Source organism: Colletotrichum tamarilloi (assembly GCF_030869305.1).
Source record: "Colletotrichum tamarilloi strain Tom-12 chromosome Unknown Scaffold_42.1, whole genome shotgun sequence".
Classification (NCBI taxonomy): Eukaryota; Fungi; Ascomycota; class Sordariomycetes; order Glomerellales; family Glomerellaceae; genus Colletotrichum; species Colletotrichum tamarilloi.
The window spans coordinates 203,106-219,935 of record NW_026849425.1 but is presented as its reverse complement, the minus strand read 5'-3'; the positions used below and the strand labels follow the sequence as shown (position 1 = coordinate 219,935).

The following is a 16,830-nucleotide window of genomic DNA, read 5'->3' as shown; positions in this document are numbered from 1 at the left end:
GTCATCGGCGAAGGCTGGTCTAGGTACTATGAACAAGTTGAGAGCTAAGGAGATGATTTATTTGGATCTTGGTCGAGGATTTTGAAAGAGAACCGCAATGCAGAGAACGAGATTCTGTTGTGAACGGGATACAAACTGCCCTGAAGCGGTGGCCCAAGACGAGGAATGGAATTACAGGGATTGTCAAATGCACTTCAATGCAGGTAGTTGAGCGTGGCTTCCAGCCAATGATTCATACACCGTAGCCCGAGAACGTCCTGAGACACTTTCGTGCTACACCGAAATCAGTTGCAGCCACGCAGCCATTAGACCGAATTCTACTGGGCGCCTTGCACAAGGGATGCCTTTGCCTATTTCCCACAGTTCTCTGTTCCATCCTTCATGAGACCTAAATCTGTGCCACTACATGACAGTGGAAACACCTCAAAACGTCAACTGGACTTGACCTTTCGCAGTCCTATGCGATGAAAGATTGTAACCAATACGTAAGGTCCTAGAAATGATGAATCTCACAAAAATTGGAAGTTGGACTGGCGCATTACAGTCCTGTCTCACCTCAAAGAAATCTCAGGTCATCGCCAAGAACGAGCAATGTGTCTGTGAGGTCTACAGGGCGAATTTGCAAGGTCCAAGACAGTATCTTTTTTCAGCAGCGAACGGCCCGATACCAGAAGGCAGAGACATTGCATGGCCGGGCAGCTGGGGCCAGGCAGATACCCGGCAAGGCAGACCTCGGCGCCTCAAAAGGAGGAAAGAGACAACTTCTTGACGTTTATTTGAGATATAAAATCCCCACTGGTATATGGTGATCAATGAATCAATTTCCAGCTCAGGACATAATAGTCTCGCCTCTTCATCACTCACTTTCTTCCACCATCCCTCGTCTTGTTGTATCACACGAACGCCTGCTTTCTGAGCCGATTTCTCCGGACGAGCCACTCAACTCATCGAAACAAGCAAGGTAATCTGCGGTCCTACTACTCTCGTCTTCTTGTATTTCCAGCATTTACCGCACTTCTTTCACGAGTCTCACGTGCGCCATGTTCTAGCAGCTGACACGAAGAGATAGCAACATGTCCGCAACATTGCAACCCCAGCGCGCCACCAACACTTTCTGTCATGAACACCACATCATCGATTGGAATGTCGAGCTCCGTAACATAAGTCTTCATAATAGCTGTGTTGTGGGAAGATTGTGCGCCCTGGCTGAGGAGCGATCCTGTCCGAAGGCAAGCTTGTTCGCAGCCTATGAAAGAAGCGGGCTGTGGAATGCTTGTGACCCTAAACACCGAGCTTGTCACATAGGCGAGCCCTGCTTGGTTACTGGCGAGAAATCTTGCGCCAGAATCCTCTACGTGGCTAAATATGATCACGCCAATGGCACCTGCTTCTCTCGCGGGCCAGATCATGTGTTCTGTCCAACAACAACAACATCCGATCTTGACCAACAATACTTGTTCCCGAAATGTTCAGCATGCCTCATTCTGACTGAAGCCAGGAGTCTTGTTCTCATACACCGACGGATGCTTGACGAGTGTGTGGAAGATGAAGGGCTGTCAAGCACGGACATTGATTGCATCCGCACAAGTCTCTCTGGGTATATACGAGCTTACAATGTCAGGAGGAAACTGCACCTGGAAGAACTTCAAGAAGGAAGCCAAATGAAGCATGAATTAGAAATGGATTATGTCTCTGGTAATGGGGAGATTTCGAGTGTCCAGAACCACGCTACGGAACGAAAAGGGTGGTGGAAGTCAGTTGTCAAAAGAGCCATGAAAGCCGTCATTCACATTCTGTCTTAAATCTAGACGAATCCTGACTCATCACTGTTAAAGATTCTAACTGGCTTACTTAGTCTTTCCTACATGTAATTATGAAAATCTTGGCATCACAACAGGTGTCTCCTAGAGCATATCATGCCAAAACACCTAGCTATGTCTACCACAGAACATAGTTATCTCAAGTATACTGTATCCTAAGGGCATTCGCACATGATAGGTTCTCGATCTGGAGTTTGATGAACTAGCTGAAAGCACTAGTGGCTGTGGAAACTTCGAGAACGATTGACCATTTCGATTTGAGCGACATCAATATCATCTTTCAAAGTGTCAACAGTCTTGGGCTGACTGGTTCCTGGAGCTTCGTAGCGCCGGAACTTCCTTGCCGACAGTTGTTCGATAAACTGAAACTATTAGTGAGATGATTGAAGTATACCAAGTGTCCCGGATGAGAATTTAGTTCTTACCATGGCATTGATTTCTTCGAGAGTCCGTCCCTTGAACTCGGGAAGGAAGAAGAAGGCCCACAAAGCTGCAATGATACAAGATGGAAACCAAATGTAGCCGTACCTCGGGCCCCAATTCAGGGCACTAGGGTTGATGAAGTAAGGCGTAGTAAAGGTTACAAGCCAGGCCAGCAGGTAACCACATGCCGAAGCAACCCCAAATGTGTAGCTCCGAAGTCTTTGTGATGGGGCTTCTCCGGCAACCATCCAGGAGTAAGGTGCTACCATTCCCTGGAGGGCTGTCAGTCATCTGAAGCGGAAAGGTAAGTATCCACTATAATTATCCAAAACCTACGTTGAAAGCAACCATGAAAATGCAAGACATTGCGACAAGAACCTTCCCCGCATTAATCGTATGTGGTTGCTTGTCGTATGTCACAGCCATGATGAGTTGCAAGCAGCCACAAATGACAAGACCGTTGATGAGCATAATTCGGCGACGGCCATAGCGAACTACGATGAAAGCGTTTGCAAGAATTGCCAAGAGACCAGCCGTAGACAGAACATTAGTCATAGCGAAGGGGTGTTCGACCTGAGCAACAGAGAAGAAGTATGCTTTATACGCTATATAACTTGAATGAGTTCATGAAATTGACGTGAAACGGATCCGGAACTTACCAATGATGAACATAGATCCCGATGCGGCTTGCAGAGATACGGCGCCGATAGAGATCATGGAGCGTCTTCGGTCTATTCGATCCTTGAACATGTCCCAAAAGGTGACGGTCTTTGTCAACTCGATATGTTCTTGGATGGATGTTTGAATTTCTTCCACTTCATCGTCAATGTTTGCATCAGTGGGTCTTAGCCATCCAAGAGCTTTGCGACCCTCATCTACACGGCCCTCTAGAATCAGCCAGCGCGGTGACTCGGGTATGAAGAAAAGACCGATGGCTAAGAGAACCGGTATCACGTAAATTGTAGCCAAAGGGATCAAGTAAGCTGATCTATCAGGGCGCTGGGCAGTTGCCCAGTCAATGATGGTGCCGAGGAGAGTGCCCTACGGTAGGTAACATTAGCCACTCCAGGCCTTCTAAATAGCATAGGTTCCAGCATTAGGGTACCCACAATCGTTACACAGAACTGAAAGATAGTAAGGAATAGGCCGCGGTATTTTGCTGGACTGCTCTCTTGTAAGTAAAGTTGAGAGAAGGTCATGAAACCTCCATTGCCTAGCCCGATGAGCAAGCGACCAAAGTAGAGTGGACCGATGTGTGATGTGGTCATCATGAGAATATTGGCTACAATGCATAGAAGGGAAGAGAGCCACAGGCACATCTTCCTTCCCAATTTAGTTGCGATTACTCCGGCAAGCACCGAGCTAAGGAATGCTCCAAGTGTCATTAAAGAAGATATGAGCTGTTGTCGGGTGGTGGAGATATTCCACCCGATGGCCGTGTTTCGGTCTTCGTAGCCATAGACCTTGGAGCAACAGGTCAGTTTCAATAGCATTTATTCAAGACAAAGGATATATTGAAGGAGGCCGTCGGATGATGAGAAATTGGGGGGAAGAAGCCAACCTCGAGAAAGCCAGGCATCGCCTGTAGACCGCCAATGATTCCAAAGTCTAGTCCGTACTGGAATGGAGACAATGCGATCATACCGCACGCCATAAAGCACCAAAAGTGAGCCCGAATACCATCAGCAGCCATTTTGGGCATGTTTCGCTTGGCTCAGCTTGAGTAGGAGACCACCGCTGCTTTGAATCTTGCATCTTCTATTCCAAAGTCTGAAAGAGGGGCTACCCAGAGTTTCTATAGGCTTCGCACATAGAGGTTCGTCTCGAACTTCTGAGATCGGCAGTTCTGAAAGCGAACTTGGCTCGGGTGATTATGAGAAGATGACATGAGGTTGTACGCATGTGGGGAGGGCGAACACTAGTTTGAATTTGGAGCTGTCAAATTCTTGGTGCAGCGAATGGGAAGCAGTTCGTAGTTCAAAGAGGAAAAGCCTGGTTGAATCGAAACGACTGGGATTGTTCTCAAGAGGCTTGAAGTCTGCGCAATGTCCCAATGATCGGCCGGGAGATCATAACCGTTGCCGCTGCACCTGGCGGATGTGGGGTAGTAAATACCTCGAAGACGTGGGGTATCTGATACCTGAGAATGGCAACCCCACGGCAGATGTGTCAGGATAAACTGTATCCTTCGGCAGATGTTGAGTCCTGTGTTTTCCTTCTTCTGCAAATTCCCGTTTCCTCTTTTGAGGTAGTCATACTTGTTTTCTTCAAAGGATATTCGAGCTAACACCACAAAATCCGGCTCCGCTGATTGGATTGGGAACCACCATGGCAAAGCCAGAAACGAAGACAGGAGTCAAAGTCATTGTTGTTGGCGCCGGCTTCGGGGGACTGACGACTGCAATTGAGTGCCATCGACAAGGTCACGACGTTAAGGTTTATGAATCATTCCCTGAGCTAAAACAATTGGGGGACATCATATCTTTTGGTGCGAATGCTGGCCGCATCTTTCACCGATGGTCCAATGGAGCGGTCGTCTCCAAGTTGAAACCGCTTTGCATCGATCTACATGAATACGGCTTTCGGATTCACAAGTGGGACACTGGTGAAGTTGTTCTCACTCAGAAAAGACCGCCTGCAGATCCCGAAGCACCTGTCCTCAATGGCCACAGAGGAGAACTGCACGAGGTCATCTACAATTATGCGAAGGATGAACTAGCGATTCCAATACATCTTGGCCAACCGGTCACTGACTACTTTGAGGACCAAGATGCTGCAGGTATCCAGCTTCAAGACGGAAGCAAGGTGAGCAATATCTCCGTTTCGTCAGATATTGATGCGGTAGCATCGCGACATCGTACTGATATGTGTACTTCTACAGGTTTCAGCTGACGTCGTCATTGCTGCGGATGGGGTCCGATCCAAAGCGAGGGAACTAGTTCTTGGCCACAAAGATAAGCCACAAAGCAGCGGATATGCGATATGGAGGGCATGGTAAGCTTGGTGTTTTATTTGCCGGGGTTTGAGGGTGTCTCTAATTCTGAGAGGTCGTAGGTTCTCCGCCGACGCCTTACTGGCAGATCCTCGGACCAGACAATTCTGTGAGAATGGCGATACCTTCAATGGCTGGATAGGCCCAGACGCCCATTTCCTGTTCTCTACTCTGAAGGGAGGTCGAGACTGCTCTTGGGTACTAACACACAAAGACGAATACGACATCGATGAATCATGGTCCTTTCCCGGTAAGATCGAGGATGTTTGCCGCGCACTCGAGGGTTGGGACCCCATGTGCCGAGTAATCGTCGAGAAAACTCCATCACTAGTGGATTGGAAGCTCATGTATCGCGATGCACTTCCTAATTGGGTCAGCGGAGGCGGACGAATTGCCTTACTAGGAGACGCCGTTCATCCATTCTTGCCAACAAGTACCCAAGGCGCGACTCAAGCCATGGAAGACGGCGTTACTATAGCAGTATGCCTGAAACGTGCGGGCAAGAAAGACATTCGTACAGCGCTCAATTCTTACCAAGGAATCCGGTAAGATAGAATCCTTTGCCCTTCAGCAATTATTGACCCGGTATTCTAATACCCAACATAGATACGATCGTGTGAGGGCGGTGCAGAAGACTGGAGTCTCCACTCGTGAGATGTGGCACAAGACAGACTGGGAAAAAGTGAAGGAGGATCCAACAACAATTGCTTTGCCAAGAGAAGACTGGATACTCGAGTTTGATGCGGAAAAGCATGCGGAAGAGACGTACGAGCGTGTCGCCACCCCTTCCCTTTAAGTATAGTTTGGCTTAGATAGGATGATAGGAACAAGTGAGTGCGATAAATGCGTTCTAGACCATGTCGAAGCCAGACTGCCTGATTTAGTGCTACTTGTTTTCAAAATTCTATCAAGCCACATCAGCCTCAAGTTCGCTGTTCATTGAATGCTTCACCTTGCTACAATGATCGGTGGGTTTCTTCTTGCAGCCAGTTCTCAGGTTCCAGAGTGAGATCATTTCTGTGCTGTTGTAAGTGGGTACATTGCAGTCCACCTCCAAGATTGAATCGTCGAAGACCTGATCGATGGCTCGGGTTAACGGAAACGCGGGAAGTAAGTTGTCCTCGAAGACGCCGCAGTCAGCAAGATGCATGCTACTTGAGTCACACAATGAGTGGATACAGTGGAACTTTGGTAGAGAGATTAACCAGTCGCTTTGCTCGCGGTAAAAGGTAAATAGCTGGTTGTCAAGTCCAACGGCTTTAGAGCAACAGGCTTGGCGAGGTGAAAGTAACAAGAAACGTAAGATTTCGGTTTCTTCGCTCTTTAGAATTTGGGGTGGGTTTACTCAGAGTGGATGAGCTACTGTTCCACATCGTGCCTGCAGACTCCAGTCGCCAGCGTCCAACACAGCACTTCCAACAGAGACCCGGATCCTTTGCCGAATCGGCTCCATCTGTGCGTAAACAAGGTTTAGATCCCAACAAGACAAGGTGTTCGCCTGCAAAGAATCGATTAGTGAATGCTATGTAAGATGGCAAGGGGGAGGTGCCCGTGGATCTTCTCCAGCATCGCTCTCTTCTCGATCATGTCTCGGCGCTAGTAAACTGCCCGTGTTGGACTACCCTTGTCACGAGAAACGGGGCATAGCGTGATCTTATCTTGCAGGCGGCTCGGTTTGGATAGTTATCCCCGGCTCTGAAACTCGAATATCTCAGCTTTTAGTTCTCCACGCTCCCACACTACTTCACCAAGAGGAAGCTCAGCAGGCCAGTAATGCAATAAAACATCAGGAAGGTGAGCGAGTAGTGGAACGACGGAGCGCCGCCCCCTTGCGTCGTCAGTACATAGTTTTGATTTGTGTGGCAGAATCCCACCGCATACCTAGACCCTTTCTTTACCCAATGTAAATGCTGCGTCTATGAAATTTCCGGTCAACCGCCATCCAGCCTAAAGAATCCATTGGCGCGGGTTCTCTCACAACACAGAGTTCCTGGTGATCCATAACAATGTTGATACCCATCCACTGATTGATCCAATTTTCAACATCCCGCTCTCATGTGCTCAAAGTCGTCCCCAAATTACGCAAGATTGTGTGCTCTTCGCATACATTAGAAAGGCAAGACAAATTACATTTCTTCGCTCCTCAAATATCCTACATATCATGGCAGGGGTAGCAAAGGAGGCCGTTGTGGTGAGTCAAGCTTCCATTTTTCTATTCAAGCACAGGTAGTCAAACACCGCTGGCATTCTCAGTCAATCATACCAAAGTGAAGCAACCTAGCCTATCGAGGCCGTTCTCCTGGGAATGGCCATTGTCCTTGTCTTCGCACGCTTATGGCTTCGTCTGGTGCGACAGCATCAGAAGCTGACTATAAGCGATTGGATTCTCATAATTTCATTGCTTGATGCTTCCGCGCTGTTCGCGACCGATACTATGGCGTACAACCTCGGCGGAATGGACGAATACGATACCGACGCCCCCGAGGCTCCCATTGACAAGCAGATCGTGTTGATGAAAGTCACATTTGCCGGAAACTACTTTTACGACACTGGAATATACTTCCCAAAAATTGCGTTGCTCGCCTTCTACTTCAGACTGATTCCGCCAACAATGCCGATTCTTCGGAAGGCGCTCTACGGCGTGAGCGCCCTGACGATTTCTTTCGCAGTGACGACTTTCTTTCTGGATACATTCTGGTGTGGTCCTGACGTCTCTATCAACTGGGATATAGAGGGAAACTGCAGTACTTATGACTCGAAAGATGTTTTCCGTATCGATTGGGCCATGAACTTTGTGACAGATGTGTTAAGTACGCTAGGTGTCTCATCCGCGCTATCAAAGCTTGCCGACTGACTAGGAAATAGTTTTCACCATTCCATTCCCGCTACTCTTCGGTCTACAACTCAGCGGCAGATACATCATTGGACTCGCCACCACATTTTCGACGGGCATCATTACGATAGGGGCCAGCATTGGAAGATTCGCTACTGTGGAAGCCATCAACGCATGGACGAACGTCTGTAAGTTCCCGAACTATGATATGCAACATCTAGATCATAGCATGATTTTGAACGAGTTCCAGATGTGCTCTCAATGACCGAAATCGCCGCTGCAATCATTGTCGTGTCTCTCCCTGCCTTGAAGTCACTTCTTCATCGCCGAGGGCGGGCTACCTCAAAGTATGGGACCGGGCAGACAGGGTCAGTAGGGCGGGCATTTGACAAACAACCAACGAATTTCAGTCGCAGTCACATCAAGCTGTCCTCGGGAAGGGAGCCGTATGTGGCAACAGCGAGAGCAGTTTCTGAGGAGGACTCAGTGAGCGAGGTGGAGCTGAACAATCTCGATCCCGATCGAATGTGATCTGCAAATCCGCTCGAGTGAGCGTGACATATCAACGTCGTGAGGATGTGAACAGGGATTCGAGTCGCCCGGTGTTCGGTTAGTAGAGACCGGGCAGAAGCAAGCACGGGGATAGAGAAAGGATTTAGATGGGCCCTTTTTGTGAATAACCAACTGGCGGGTCCGGGCCTGACGGAGGACGACCGAGAAGCCAATCATCTTTGGCAGGATTTAACCACATTTCTGCGCATTTGCGGCGTGGACGCACGAATAAATTGTAATGCCACACAGAAGAACCCGGGGACACGAGCCGAAAGAGAGCAGGCCAGCAGAGACAATAGACCGAGAAAGAAGGAAAAATAAAGGGTCCTGGGCTGTTTCACGCATCAAAATCTGCAGAATTTGCAACCTCGCTTAATCCCCTTGTCAATGCTACAGCATTGCTGCTTCCAACCGTCAGAGATGCAATTGAATCCACACGGGATGTTGCGCCCTTTACGACTGAGATCTTGGTGATCCTACGGTTAGAGCAATTCGGTTCATACCCGGACCAATAGACAGCCGATTCTTTATATGTGGCCCTCTTGGAGACTACCCTGGCTTGTAGCATGCGCGGACGTGTCGCTCCCGCAGGCCTCTTTATTAATGTCGATGTCTCACTCCAAATCGTACAACATGTTGATGCCAGAGCCTGCTTCTACCGATTCATCGTAGTTTTCTGTGCTTTGCAATTAGTTACCTTGAGCTATCCGACGAGATGGCATACTTCATAGACGGAAAGGATTGCATGGTAAGTCCCTATAGCTTTGATTCTTATTAGCGCTACCAATTTAGCAAGACCATTCTAATACTTGAATTCAGATATCCGAATGGATTCTACTAGCATTTTCCTATGTATTCGTCGGTCTCCGGATGTACGCTCGCCTCTTCAGGCTACGAGAGAAGCTGGCCTGGTCTGACATTCTCCTCGTCCTCTCTGCTATCAACGCTCTCGCATTAATCATATGTGACACTCTGACCTTCCAACTCGGCGTCATGGATCACTGGGAGTCTTCCGTCGCTCTTTCCAAGGTACGCTTCCAGCCATAAAGACTGTCCTGTCGTCGCTGACTTCTAGCAAAAAGATCTCCTTCGCATCAAACTACTTCTACGATGTCGGAATGGGCTTCCCCAAAATGAGCATGCTGGCATTCTACTGGGCCTACTTTCCCTCAACTACCAGCCCCGCAATGCGCAAGGCACTTTGGGGTATCACTGCTTTCGTCTGCCTTTCGTACATGGCTATACTTTGGGACGACACATTCTTTTGTGGAAAGGACGTTTCGGTGCAGTGGTCACAGGAAGATGGCGCATGCAGTGTCTTTTACGCTCCAGAGCCCTTCATCCTCAACTTCACCCTCAACCTCGCCTGCTACCTTTGCGGTATGATCAGCTCTCTAACGCTCTAACGCTTATTGCCAGACTCTTCAATGGCTTTTCAAAAACGCATACTAACAGTAATATCTCTAGTCTATGTTCTCCCTTTGACTCTGTTGATTCAAGGTGTCCTCGAGAGATCCACTGGCCTGACTCTTACTTTTGCTCTTGGTACTTTAACCATCATGACAACCATCGTACGCTTCATTACCCTGAAAGTTGGCACTGGCCAGGAGAACTTGGTTTGTAAGTATAGTACACCCGTGCCCATTGACAACATCGCGGTCTGACACGAGCTCCACAGATCCTCTGAGCATTCTGGAAATGACTCTTGCGATGACCGTTGTGGCCCTTCCGGGTTTGAAGCCTTTTCTCGACCGCCAATCTACGAAGTCTTCAATCGAAACAGTTCAGGTCGATCACGAGAGCAAGAACTTTTCGTCATGAGTGCATACGTCCACGGAAGGTTGTTAACATCTTGTGATGCCATTGACGCGGCGTGTACTGGCTACATGATGTCTGTGTATCATACAGGTAACCAAGGGAAAGGGAGGCCCCCATCTCCTAAAGATGAAGCCGTTTTGTAAACTGATGCGTATACTTTTAATTCACGTCGCAAGTAATTATGTCTTTCTGACTACTCATGTGACTGCATTTTGCCCAGACTTTGCGGGTCTGAAAGGCACTCGCGAGGATCGAATTCTCCAAGTTCGGATCTCCGGAGTCCGAAAATATCACATGGCCAGACTCCTAGTTCTGAAGTTCAACTGTTGAACTCAGGTCGCCGTACCCAAGCAATCCTACACTTTGACTGAATTCAATCAAATCATTACTCCCTAAATAGCAAGCCTACAGAGAATACCTTCGCAAAAGCGTTGTCATGTTTCGATGATGTCCACTCAGATTAATAGACCGACAAGCGAGGGCGAAGAATGATTGATTGAAACTATGTTTGCGCCTCAGATTAGAGCTCAGGGTGTCATACCGCCAGTATGCAAATTCAACAGCGTCGTACTTCCTTGATTGTGCCAAGACGTGCTCGTTTATATGGCGCGTCAACGCGTATGCTCCCCTTGTTTCAATCGCGAGGATTCCTGGCCTCATTCAATCAATCTGCTCTGCTGTGACCTCCATCAGAAGAGCTTAGGAATCAATAAGTAAACATGTGGTGAAAGATGGTTTGCTGAAAGTCATGTAGACTACGAGCTGTATCGCTCTGAGTGCGCATGTGTCCGATGACAAACTTTACGTGTACGGATGTCTTGTAACCTTCCCGGAACTCACGCACCAATAGAGTTGCCTGTCAATGGTTCAAATATGCTGTGGATATCATAACAAAAGGCTTATCTACTTCTATAATGCCCCGATCTGTTAGATGGGTTGTGGTCTGGGCTCTCGACTCCCATCCTAAGATGTTCAACAGGGGCAAATTTTGGATTGAGTCCTGGCGTTTCTAACAAGAAAGCTGAACTTACATTGACCTCACGAATGGAAGCTAAGAGTCGGTCCAAACACCACAAACTCCTTTCTCAATTTGAAGCTCTAGTTGTTCTGGGCAGTCGTGCCAAGCGTGGCAGTGCCCAGAGTCTTGGCAGCACGCTGGGTAACGATCGTCTCACCTCCCCGATGTCCGGCCCCGGGAACACCCCTCCGACAGGCGACCGGTGGTGATCTTGTCCGGTTCTTCTGTACGGCAACTGCATCTTGGCGCGTTTCGAAACGGGTCTCCTTGATTTTCCACGTGTGATGTGACATTTTAGATTAAGGTATTGATGAACGGGTTTCCAGATTAATTACGTTCAGGGTGTTTGGGGAGTGAGGAATGTTGTACAGGTTTCCATATTCTACCAATAGGTACTACGTAGTACACTATACTACAGTGCCGTCAGTCAGCTTTGACAGGTCAAGATCATGTATGCCAATTAGTGGGCCTACCCATTGCTATACTGCGCGGGCTGTGGAGGACATGCGGGATCCCCTCAATGGCCAAGACCTCCTTAATCCAGCTATCTGTGTTACTGTGAGAATTGACTTGGAATGATAATGGCTGTTTACTTCTCGGTCATCCCACTGGGTACCTCAAAGTCGAGTATAAAACTACCAAAAGTCGGCTTCGAGAATAGCCTAGAAGAGATTTCAGCACCAGCCTTCAGTAGCATCTCCTGTGTTATCCACACTCTTTGATCAACACTTCAACTTCTTACCTCAGTCACTATGCGCACCGAAGCAATCAAGTTCCTCGCGGCTCTGGCAGTCGTCTTGCCCACAGTCTCTGCCTGCGTGGGCAAGGACGCTCTCCCTACCGCGACAGAGACAATCAGCAATACTGAGCCTATCGAGGTGGCCGCTGGCGAGTCATACGATGGAAAGATGGCCCGCTTCGACAGAGGCTCAGGCGCTTGCAAGGCCCAGACTGAAGGTGGTCAGAAGGACACTGTCTTTCTCCTTCGTAAGGGTGCGACTCTGAAGAATGCCATCATCGGAAAGGACCAGATGGAGGGCGTCTATTGCATTGGTGGCGGTTGCACTATCGAGAACGTGTGGTTCGAGGACGTCTGCGAGGATGCCATCTCAATGTAAGTCAAACTATTGTCCCGTCAGAGTTCTATCAAGAAGTCTGTGTATCGAGACTAACCTCGACTTCAGTAAGGAGGATGAGGCCGGCACCGAGACTCGCATCATTGGCGGCGGTGCGTATAAGGCCGCAGATAAGGTGGTTCAACACAACGGCTGCGGAAGTGTCAGCGTAAGTATACGGCGCTCGAGGCGTGAGATTCATATGTGCCAGTTGCTCACGAGAATGATAGATTTCGAACTTTTACGCCTCTGACTACGGAAAGGTCTACAGAGCCTGCGGCACGGTGAGCTGTTTTTTAGAGCAAAGCCCCTTTACAACCTAACACAATCGACTTACAACTATATAGTGCGATGCTTGCAAGCGTACCGTCACCATCGAGGGAGTCTCTGCTTATGGCGGCGGCGAAGTTGCGGGCATCAACGAAGAGACTGGCGATGAAGCGACTCTCGTCAATGTCTGCACTGATGCTAAGACGCCATGCCAACTGTACAACGGCCCCGGCGAAAAGTCTGGCTCTTGTTGATTTCAGGTCTACTCAAAACCTAACCCAAGCTTGTGGGATTGGAGCAGAGCTATGATGATTGATCAGTTTTCATGATACGATGCATCCGCCGCCCTTCAAGATTGACCAGCCAAGGGAAATTCATGTATATACTTCTTCAAAGCACACTTATTGGGCTTCTCAAGTTTATATTGCTATCTTTTACAAGGGGTCATCACTCAGTCTTTCTAACTTACCTAGATAAGTATGGTAAGTGTCGAAGAAGATGGCAATCCGAGGGCCGAAAACTGCAATCCTTCGTGGTGCTAGCTTTGAACAACTGCTCACCGTTGAGCATTGCGAATTTGGACAGCCTCACGATGCACAAGCTAAGATTGATATGATAATAGTTTGATTAAGTTCTTCTGGTGACATGACAAAAGGAACTGTGTAGTCATTATATCCATCCTTCCAAGTACGCCAAAACGCAAGATCCTAGGTATCATATTCTATGCCCAAGTTTATAAGAAGAAAATTCCCGTGGTAAGCACCAAACTCCACGCTATGCAGTTGTAAATGTTCGTGCCAGAACCTAAGGCCGCCGCGCCCGAATCATCATTGCTCTTGCCTGAAGACGAATTGCTCGAGCCACCCGACGACGACCCAGGGGTGGAAGTAGTCGCCGTACCAACCCCCTGAGACGAAGTCGCGAGCCCGCCACACGCAGTGCTATCGGGCTCTGCGCTACCTACCTTGGCGCCCACGTTGGCGACCACGGCCTCCGTATCGCGGACGGGGATGCTTGCTTTACCGTCGCTACCAACCTTGACGGTGATCTCGTCGCTAGACACCTGGCTAAGCTTTCCGTCGTTGCCCTGCTCGAAGCTGAGGCCATTCCACGTTGTCCCGCTCGTCGCGTCGGCTCCGTCGCCGGTCAGATACGCCAGGTGGAGCGTCTCGCCGGCGAGGGAAGAGGGCAGGGTAACGTCGACGGTGATGCTGCCCTTATTGGCGTCAGAGACGTTGGCAACCTTGCCGTTAAGCAGGACGAGGGAGGCAAGAGAGTCGCCTTGGTACACCGACCAGGCTTTGATGTAGTCATTGTAGCCTGAGGGATAGTCCGTAATCTCAGCCTGGGCAACGCGAGCGGTGCAGGAGCGGCCAATAGTCTGGGCAAAGGCGGCCATGCCGTAGTAGAGCGGCCGGACAAAGCGGTCGCGTCCGAACATGGCTGTCGGTTGCCAGGCGCTAGCATTACTATCATACGTCATGTGGAACTGAACAGACGAGATGTTGATCGTTGTGGCGTAGAGGAGGAAGTTGAGAGTCCACAAAGCGGCGGCGAATGTGTTGCTGAGTCCCTCTACACCGAGCGGTCCGACGACGGACATCTCTCGCAGTGCAAAAGGATGCGTAGTCTTTTCGGCTTGTGTGATTTGAGCCTCAATCGCCGAGTCGAATTGCGCCTTTGTCGTTTCAAAACGCAGCATGTAATCGAGAGTCAAGGGATACGGGAAAGACCCGACGAAGTAGTAGTAGTTGTGCTGGTTCCAACTCGTGACGAAGCCAACATCAGAGTTATTAGCCTTATCGTCAATGCCGTTCTCAACAAGATCCTTGATCTCGAAGCCCGTGCCAGCTACCCAGGCGGTCGAAGCAGACGCCTCGAAGAAGTCACTGTGCAGTCCGCGAGGTTCGAGGACTTCTTCCCATACAGCATTGGCCCGCTCCCGCCATTCCTTCGTGTACTCCGTACCGGACCAAGTCGCCTTCTTGCGGAAACCGTTGTCGCCATAAAGGTCTGGCTCGTTGCCAAATTCGAAGGACATGATGTTGAGGTTGGTGCACCGGTCGATAATCTGAGACGCCATAGTTGTAAGCCTCTCGAGATAGTCGGACTCTGCGTAGCCCAGGTTGAGACCCCATGTAATGGGCGTGCCCTTGGGCAGACGGTTTGCGATCTCCATAAAGCGGGGGCCGACAATGAAGTTATCTGCAGGGACATTCCCCGGCGCGGTAGGGCGGGGATTTGGCTTGATAAGCCATTCATCTTGTGAGTCGTTGTAGACGAGGTAGTCTTGAGTGTTTCCTCCCAATCGCATGTGAGGTGGACGACCGGTGAAGTTCGCTAGGTTATCGAGGAGATTAAGGGTTAGGTCGTTTGGTGTTTCGTCGCCCATGAAGTAAAAGAGGTGGTCGAGCTCGATGCCGAAGCCGGCGAATGATGGGTCGATTGCTGCCGAGACATTACTGGGGACTGATTCGGAGAGCGTTAATGACAAGACGTTGTCAGCAGCGAGAGCGGCAGATATGAGGCCGCAGCCGACGAGCATGCGACTCTGTAACGGCGCCATATTAGAATAACGACCGGAGAGGGAAGTGGCCTGGATTAGGTTGCGGGTGGCTTGCTCGGTTGCTATGAAGGCCTAAACCATCGTGAGAACTCGACGACGTAGCGGGACACCCAAAAGACTTTAAAGACAATTAGAAACAAGACCGAGACAGGCGGTCTCTCCAACGTCGGTCGACCCCATCCATTTCATCATTGTAGTGGATCAAAGCCGGAGCTTTTGCGCCCTCGTGCGGCGTTGTCTGTTCAAACCCTTGCTGGTACCAAGAGTCGAAGAGACGTTTGCTCCAGTCTGACGCGTACCACCAGCTTGGAGTGCTTGGGAGCGGTGGGAGCTTGGTGAAAAAAACACACTAGAATTCTGAAGGATGGGCGGCCCAAAGTCACATAACCCAGTTTTCTCGAACCGCAGTAGCAGATCTGTTTGGGACGCTTCACCGAGGCCATTGGAGAGCCAGAGAAGCCTAGACCACGCGCCACAAGAAATGCCATGCCTCTTTAGGCGCCACGATGCCGTTGTACCGTGATTGCGACAGCCCGTTGGTGGGTTAATGACATCAGTCCGGGTTGCACACCTTGTAGCACCCTGTCCGGTTCGGTGGGCCAAGCGTTGGCAGATTTGGCTTCACTGTGGCACTTGGCCGATGTGTTGCGTTTCCCCCGCGCGAGAAACGTGCGTTTGGCCTGGGTCAACAGGGGTGGAGGTGAGAGACGGGTGATGTCAAACAGACGTTGGCCGTGCAGAGTCTGCGGAATTGTCAAGGAACCTGGAAGAGTCAAAGATAATACAGGGATAACAGCAGTTGTTTCGCATTCCCTCCAACCGGTTGCGGTTAGAAGACGTGACAACGCCGCAGCAAGCCACAGCTGCCACACCCTCTCACCACAGATCCAGCCATCCATCTCGACGTTACTCGGAGAGACTGGATGGAAATGAGGATAGCGTGAATGCAGCATAGAGTTCACGGAGAATTTGACCTTCCCATTGTCGCTTGCCATCCCGCTCAATTGCCACAGCCCGTCGGTTCGGTTTCTCAAGCTGACAATCTCACCTCTCCCGTTTCCTGCAGGAACAATGGAACGGAAAATGTCGATTACTGTCGATCGTTTTGTTCTCCAAAACGAAATTAGAAACACTTCGCTCCACCCACGTGTTGAAGCGGTACACTTCTTTCCACGGAGCTTTTCAATGGAACCGAATACCGATTTTCAGGGGAGCCAAAGCAGCTGCAGGACGGGAGTGCAAACAAACTGAGGAGCACACAGAAATGAGAGACTGTCTGCGAAGCACTTGGGAAGGAAGATGGAAGACCACGTCGAGTTGGCTGACGTCAATTCAGATGCAGGGCATTGGGTCTATTGTGGTCACATGGCAATCCCAGTCTTATTAGACGCCAAGTTGAATCCCTCGCATCTCCATCTCCCTT

The 16,830-nt window shown here is 49.6% G+C and overlaps 9 protein-coding genes across 9 annotated transcripts; 6 read left to right on the top strand and 3 right to left on the bottom strand.

Annotated features, from left to right (window-relative positions):
* Positions 1 to 1,073: 1,073 nt before the first annotated feature.
* On the top strand, positions 1,074 to 1,802 carry CTAM01_09932 (uncharacterized protein; the record flags this gene model as incomplete). Its single annotated transcript, XM_060525948.1, has 1 exon — positions 1,074 to 1,802. One exon carries the CDS (start codon positions 1,074 to 1,076, stop codon positions 1,800 to 1,802), a length of 729 nt encoding a protein of 242 aa, XP_060379457.1.
* A 233-nt stretch (positions 1,803 to 2,035) lies between these two features.
* On the bottom strand, positions 2,036 to 3,936 carry CTAM01_09931 (uncharacterized protein; the record flags this gene model as incomplete). The annotated part of the gene is made up of 6 exons (XM_060525947.1): positions 2,036 to 2,182; positions 2,246 to 2,515; positions 2,580 to 2,848; positions 2,903 to 3,284; positions 3,353 to 3,706; positions 3,805 to 3,936. 6 exons carry the CDS (start codon positions 3,934 to 3,936, stop codon positions 2,036 to 2,038), a joined length of 1,554 nt encoding a protein of 517 aa, XP_060379456.1.
* A 635-nt stretch (positions 3,937 to 4,571) lies between these two features.
* CTAM01_09930 (uncharacterized protein) lies at positions 4,572 to 6,031 on the top strand (the record flags this gene model as incomplete). The annotated part of the gene is made up of 4 exons (XM_060525946.1): positions 4,572 to 5,048; positions 5,125 to 5,237; positions 5,298 to 5,780; positions 5,842 to 6,031. 4 exons carry the CDS (start codon positions 4,572 to 4,574, stop codon positions 6,029 to 6,031), a joined length of 1,263 nt encoding a protein of 420 aa, XP_060379455.1.
* A 1,365-nt stretch (positions 6,032 to 7,396) lies between these two features.
* On the top strand, positions 7,397 to 8,599 carry CTAM01_09929 (archaeal flagellin N-terminal-like domain-containing protein; the record flags this gene model as incomplete). The annotated part of the gene is made up of 5 exons (XM_060525945.1): positions 7,397 to 7,426; positions 7,517 to 8,045; positions 8,101 to 8,256; positions 8,319 to 8,379; positions 8,479 to 8,599. 5 exons carry the CDS (start codon positions 7,397 to 7,399, stop codon positions 8,597 to 8,599), a joined length of 897 nt encoding a protein of 298 aa, XP_060379454.1.
* Positions 8,600 to 9,335: 736 nt separating this feature from the next.
* Positions 9,336 to 10,441, top strand: CTAM01_09928 (uncharacterized protein; the record flags this gene model as incomplete). The annotated part of the gene is made up of 5 exons (XM_060525944.1): positions 9,336 to 9,368; positions 9,440 to 9,649; positions 9,703 to 10,000; positions 10,088 to 10,240; positions 10,299 to 10,441. The coding sequence occupies 5 exons, from the start codon at positions 9,336 to 9,338 to the stop codon at positions 10,439 to 10,441; spliced, it is 837 nt and encodes a 278-aa protein (XP_060379453.1).
* Positions 10,442 to 11,536: 1,095 nt separating this feature from the next.
* CTAM01_09927 (uncharacterized protein) lies at positions 11,537 to 11,749 on the bottom strand (the record flags this gene model as incomplete). Its single annotated transcript, XM_060525943.1, has 1 exon — positions 11,537 to 11,749. One exon carries the CDS (start codon positions 11,747 to 11,749, stop codon positions 11,537 to 11,539), a length of 213 nt encoding a protein of 70 aa, XP_060379452.1.
* A 459-nt stretch (positions 11,750 to 12,208) lies between these two features.
* On the top strand, positions 12,209 to 13,095 carry CTAM01_09926 (polysaccharide lyase family 3; the record flags this gene model as incomplete). Its single annotated transcript, XM_060525942.1, has 4 exons — positions 12,209 to 12,570; positions 12,641 to 12,740; positions 12,802 to 12,855; positions 12,919 to 13,095. The coding sequence occupies 4 exons, from the start codon at positions 12,209 to 12,211 to the stop codon at positions 13,093 to 13,095; spliced, it is 693 nt and encodes a 230-aa protein (XP_060379451.1).
* A 479-nt stretch (positions 13,096 to 13,574) lies between these two features.
* On the bottom strand, positions 13,575 to 15,407 carry CTAM01_09925 (glycoside hydrolase family 79 protein; the record flags this gene model as incomplete). Its single annotated transcript, XM_060525941.1, has 1 exon — positions 13,575 to 15,407. One exon carries the CDS (start codon positions 15,405 to 15,407, stop codon positions 13,575 to 13,577), a length of 1,833 nt encoding a protein of 610 aa, XP_060379450.1.
* Positions 15,408 to 16,478: 1,071 nt separating this feature from the next.
* On the top strand, positions 16,479 to 16,658 carry CTAM01_09924 (uncharacterized protein; the record flags this gene model as incomplete). Its single annotated transcript, XM_060525940.1, has 1 exon — positions 16,479 to 16,658. One exon carries the CDS (start codon positions 16,479 to 16,481, stop codon positions 16,656 to 16,658), a length of 180 nt encoding a protein of 59 aa, XP_060379449.1.
* Between the last annotated feature and the right edge of the window lie 172 nt (positions 16,659 to 16,830).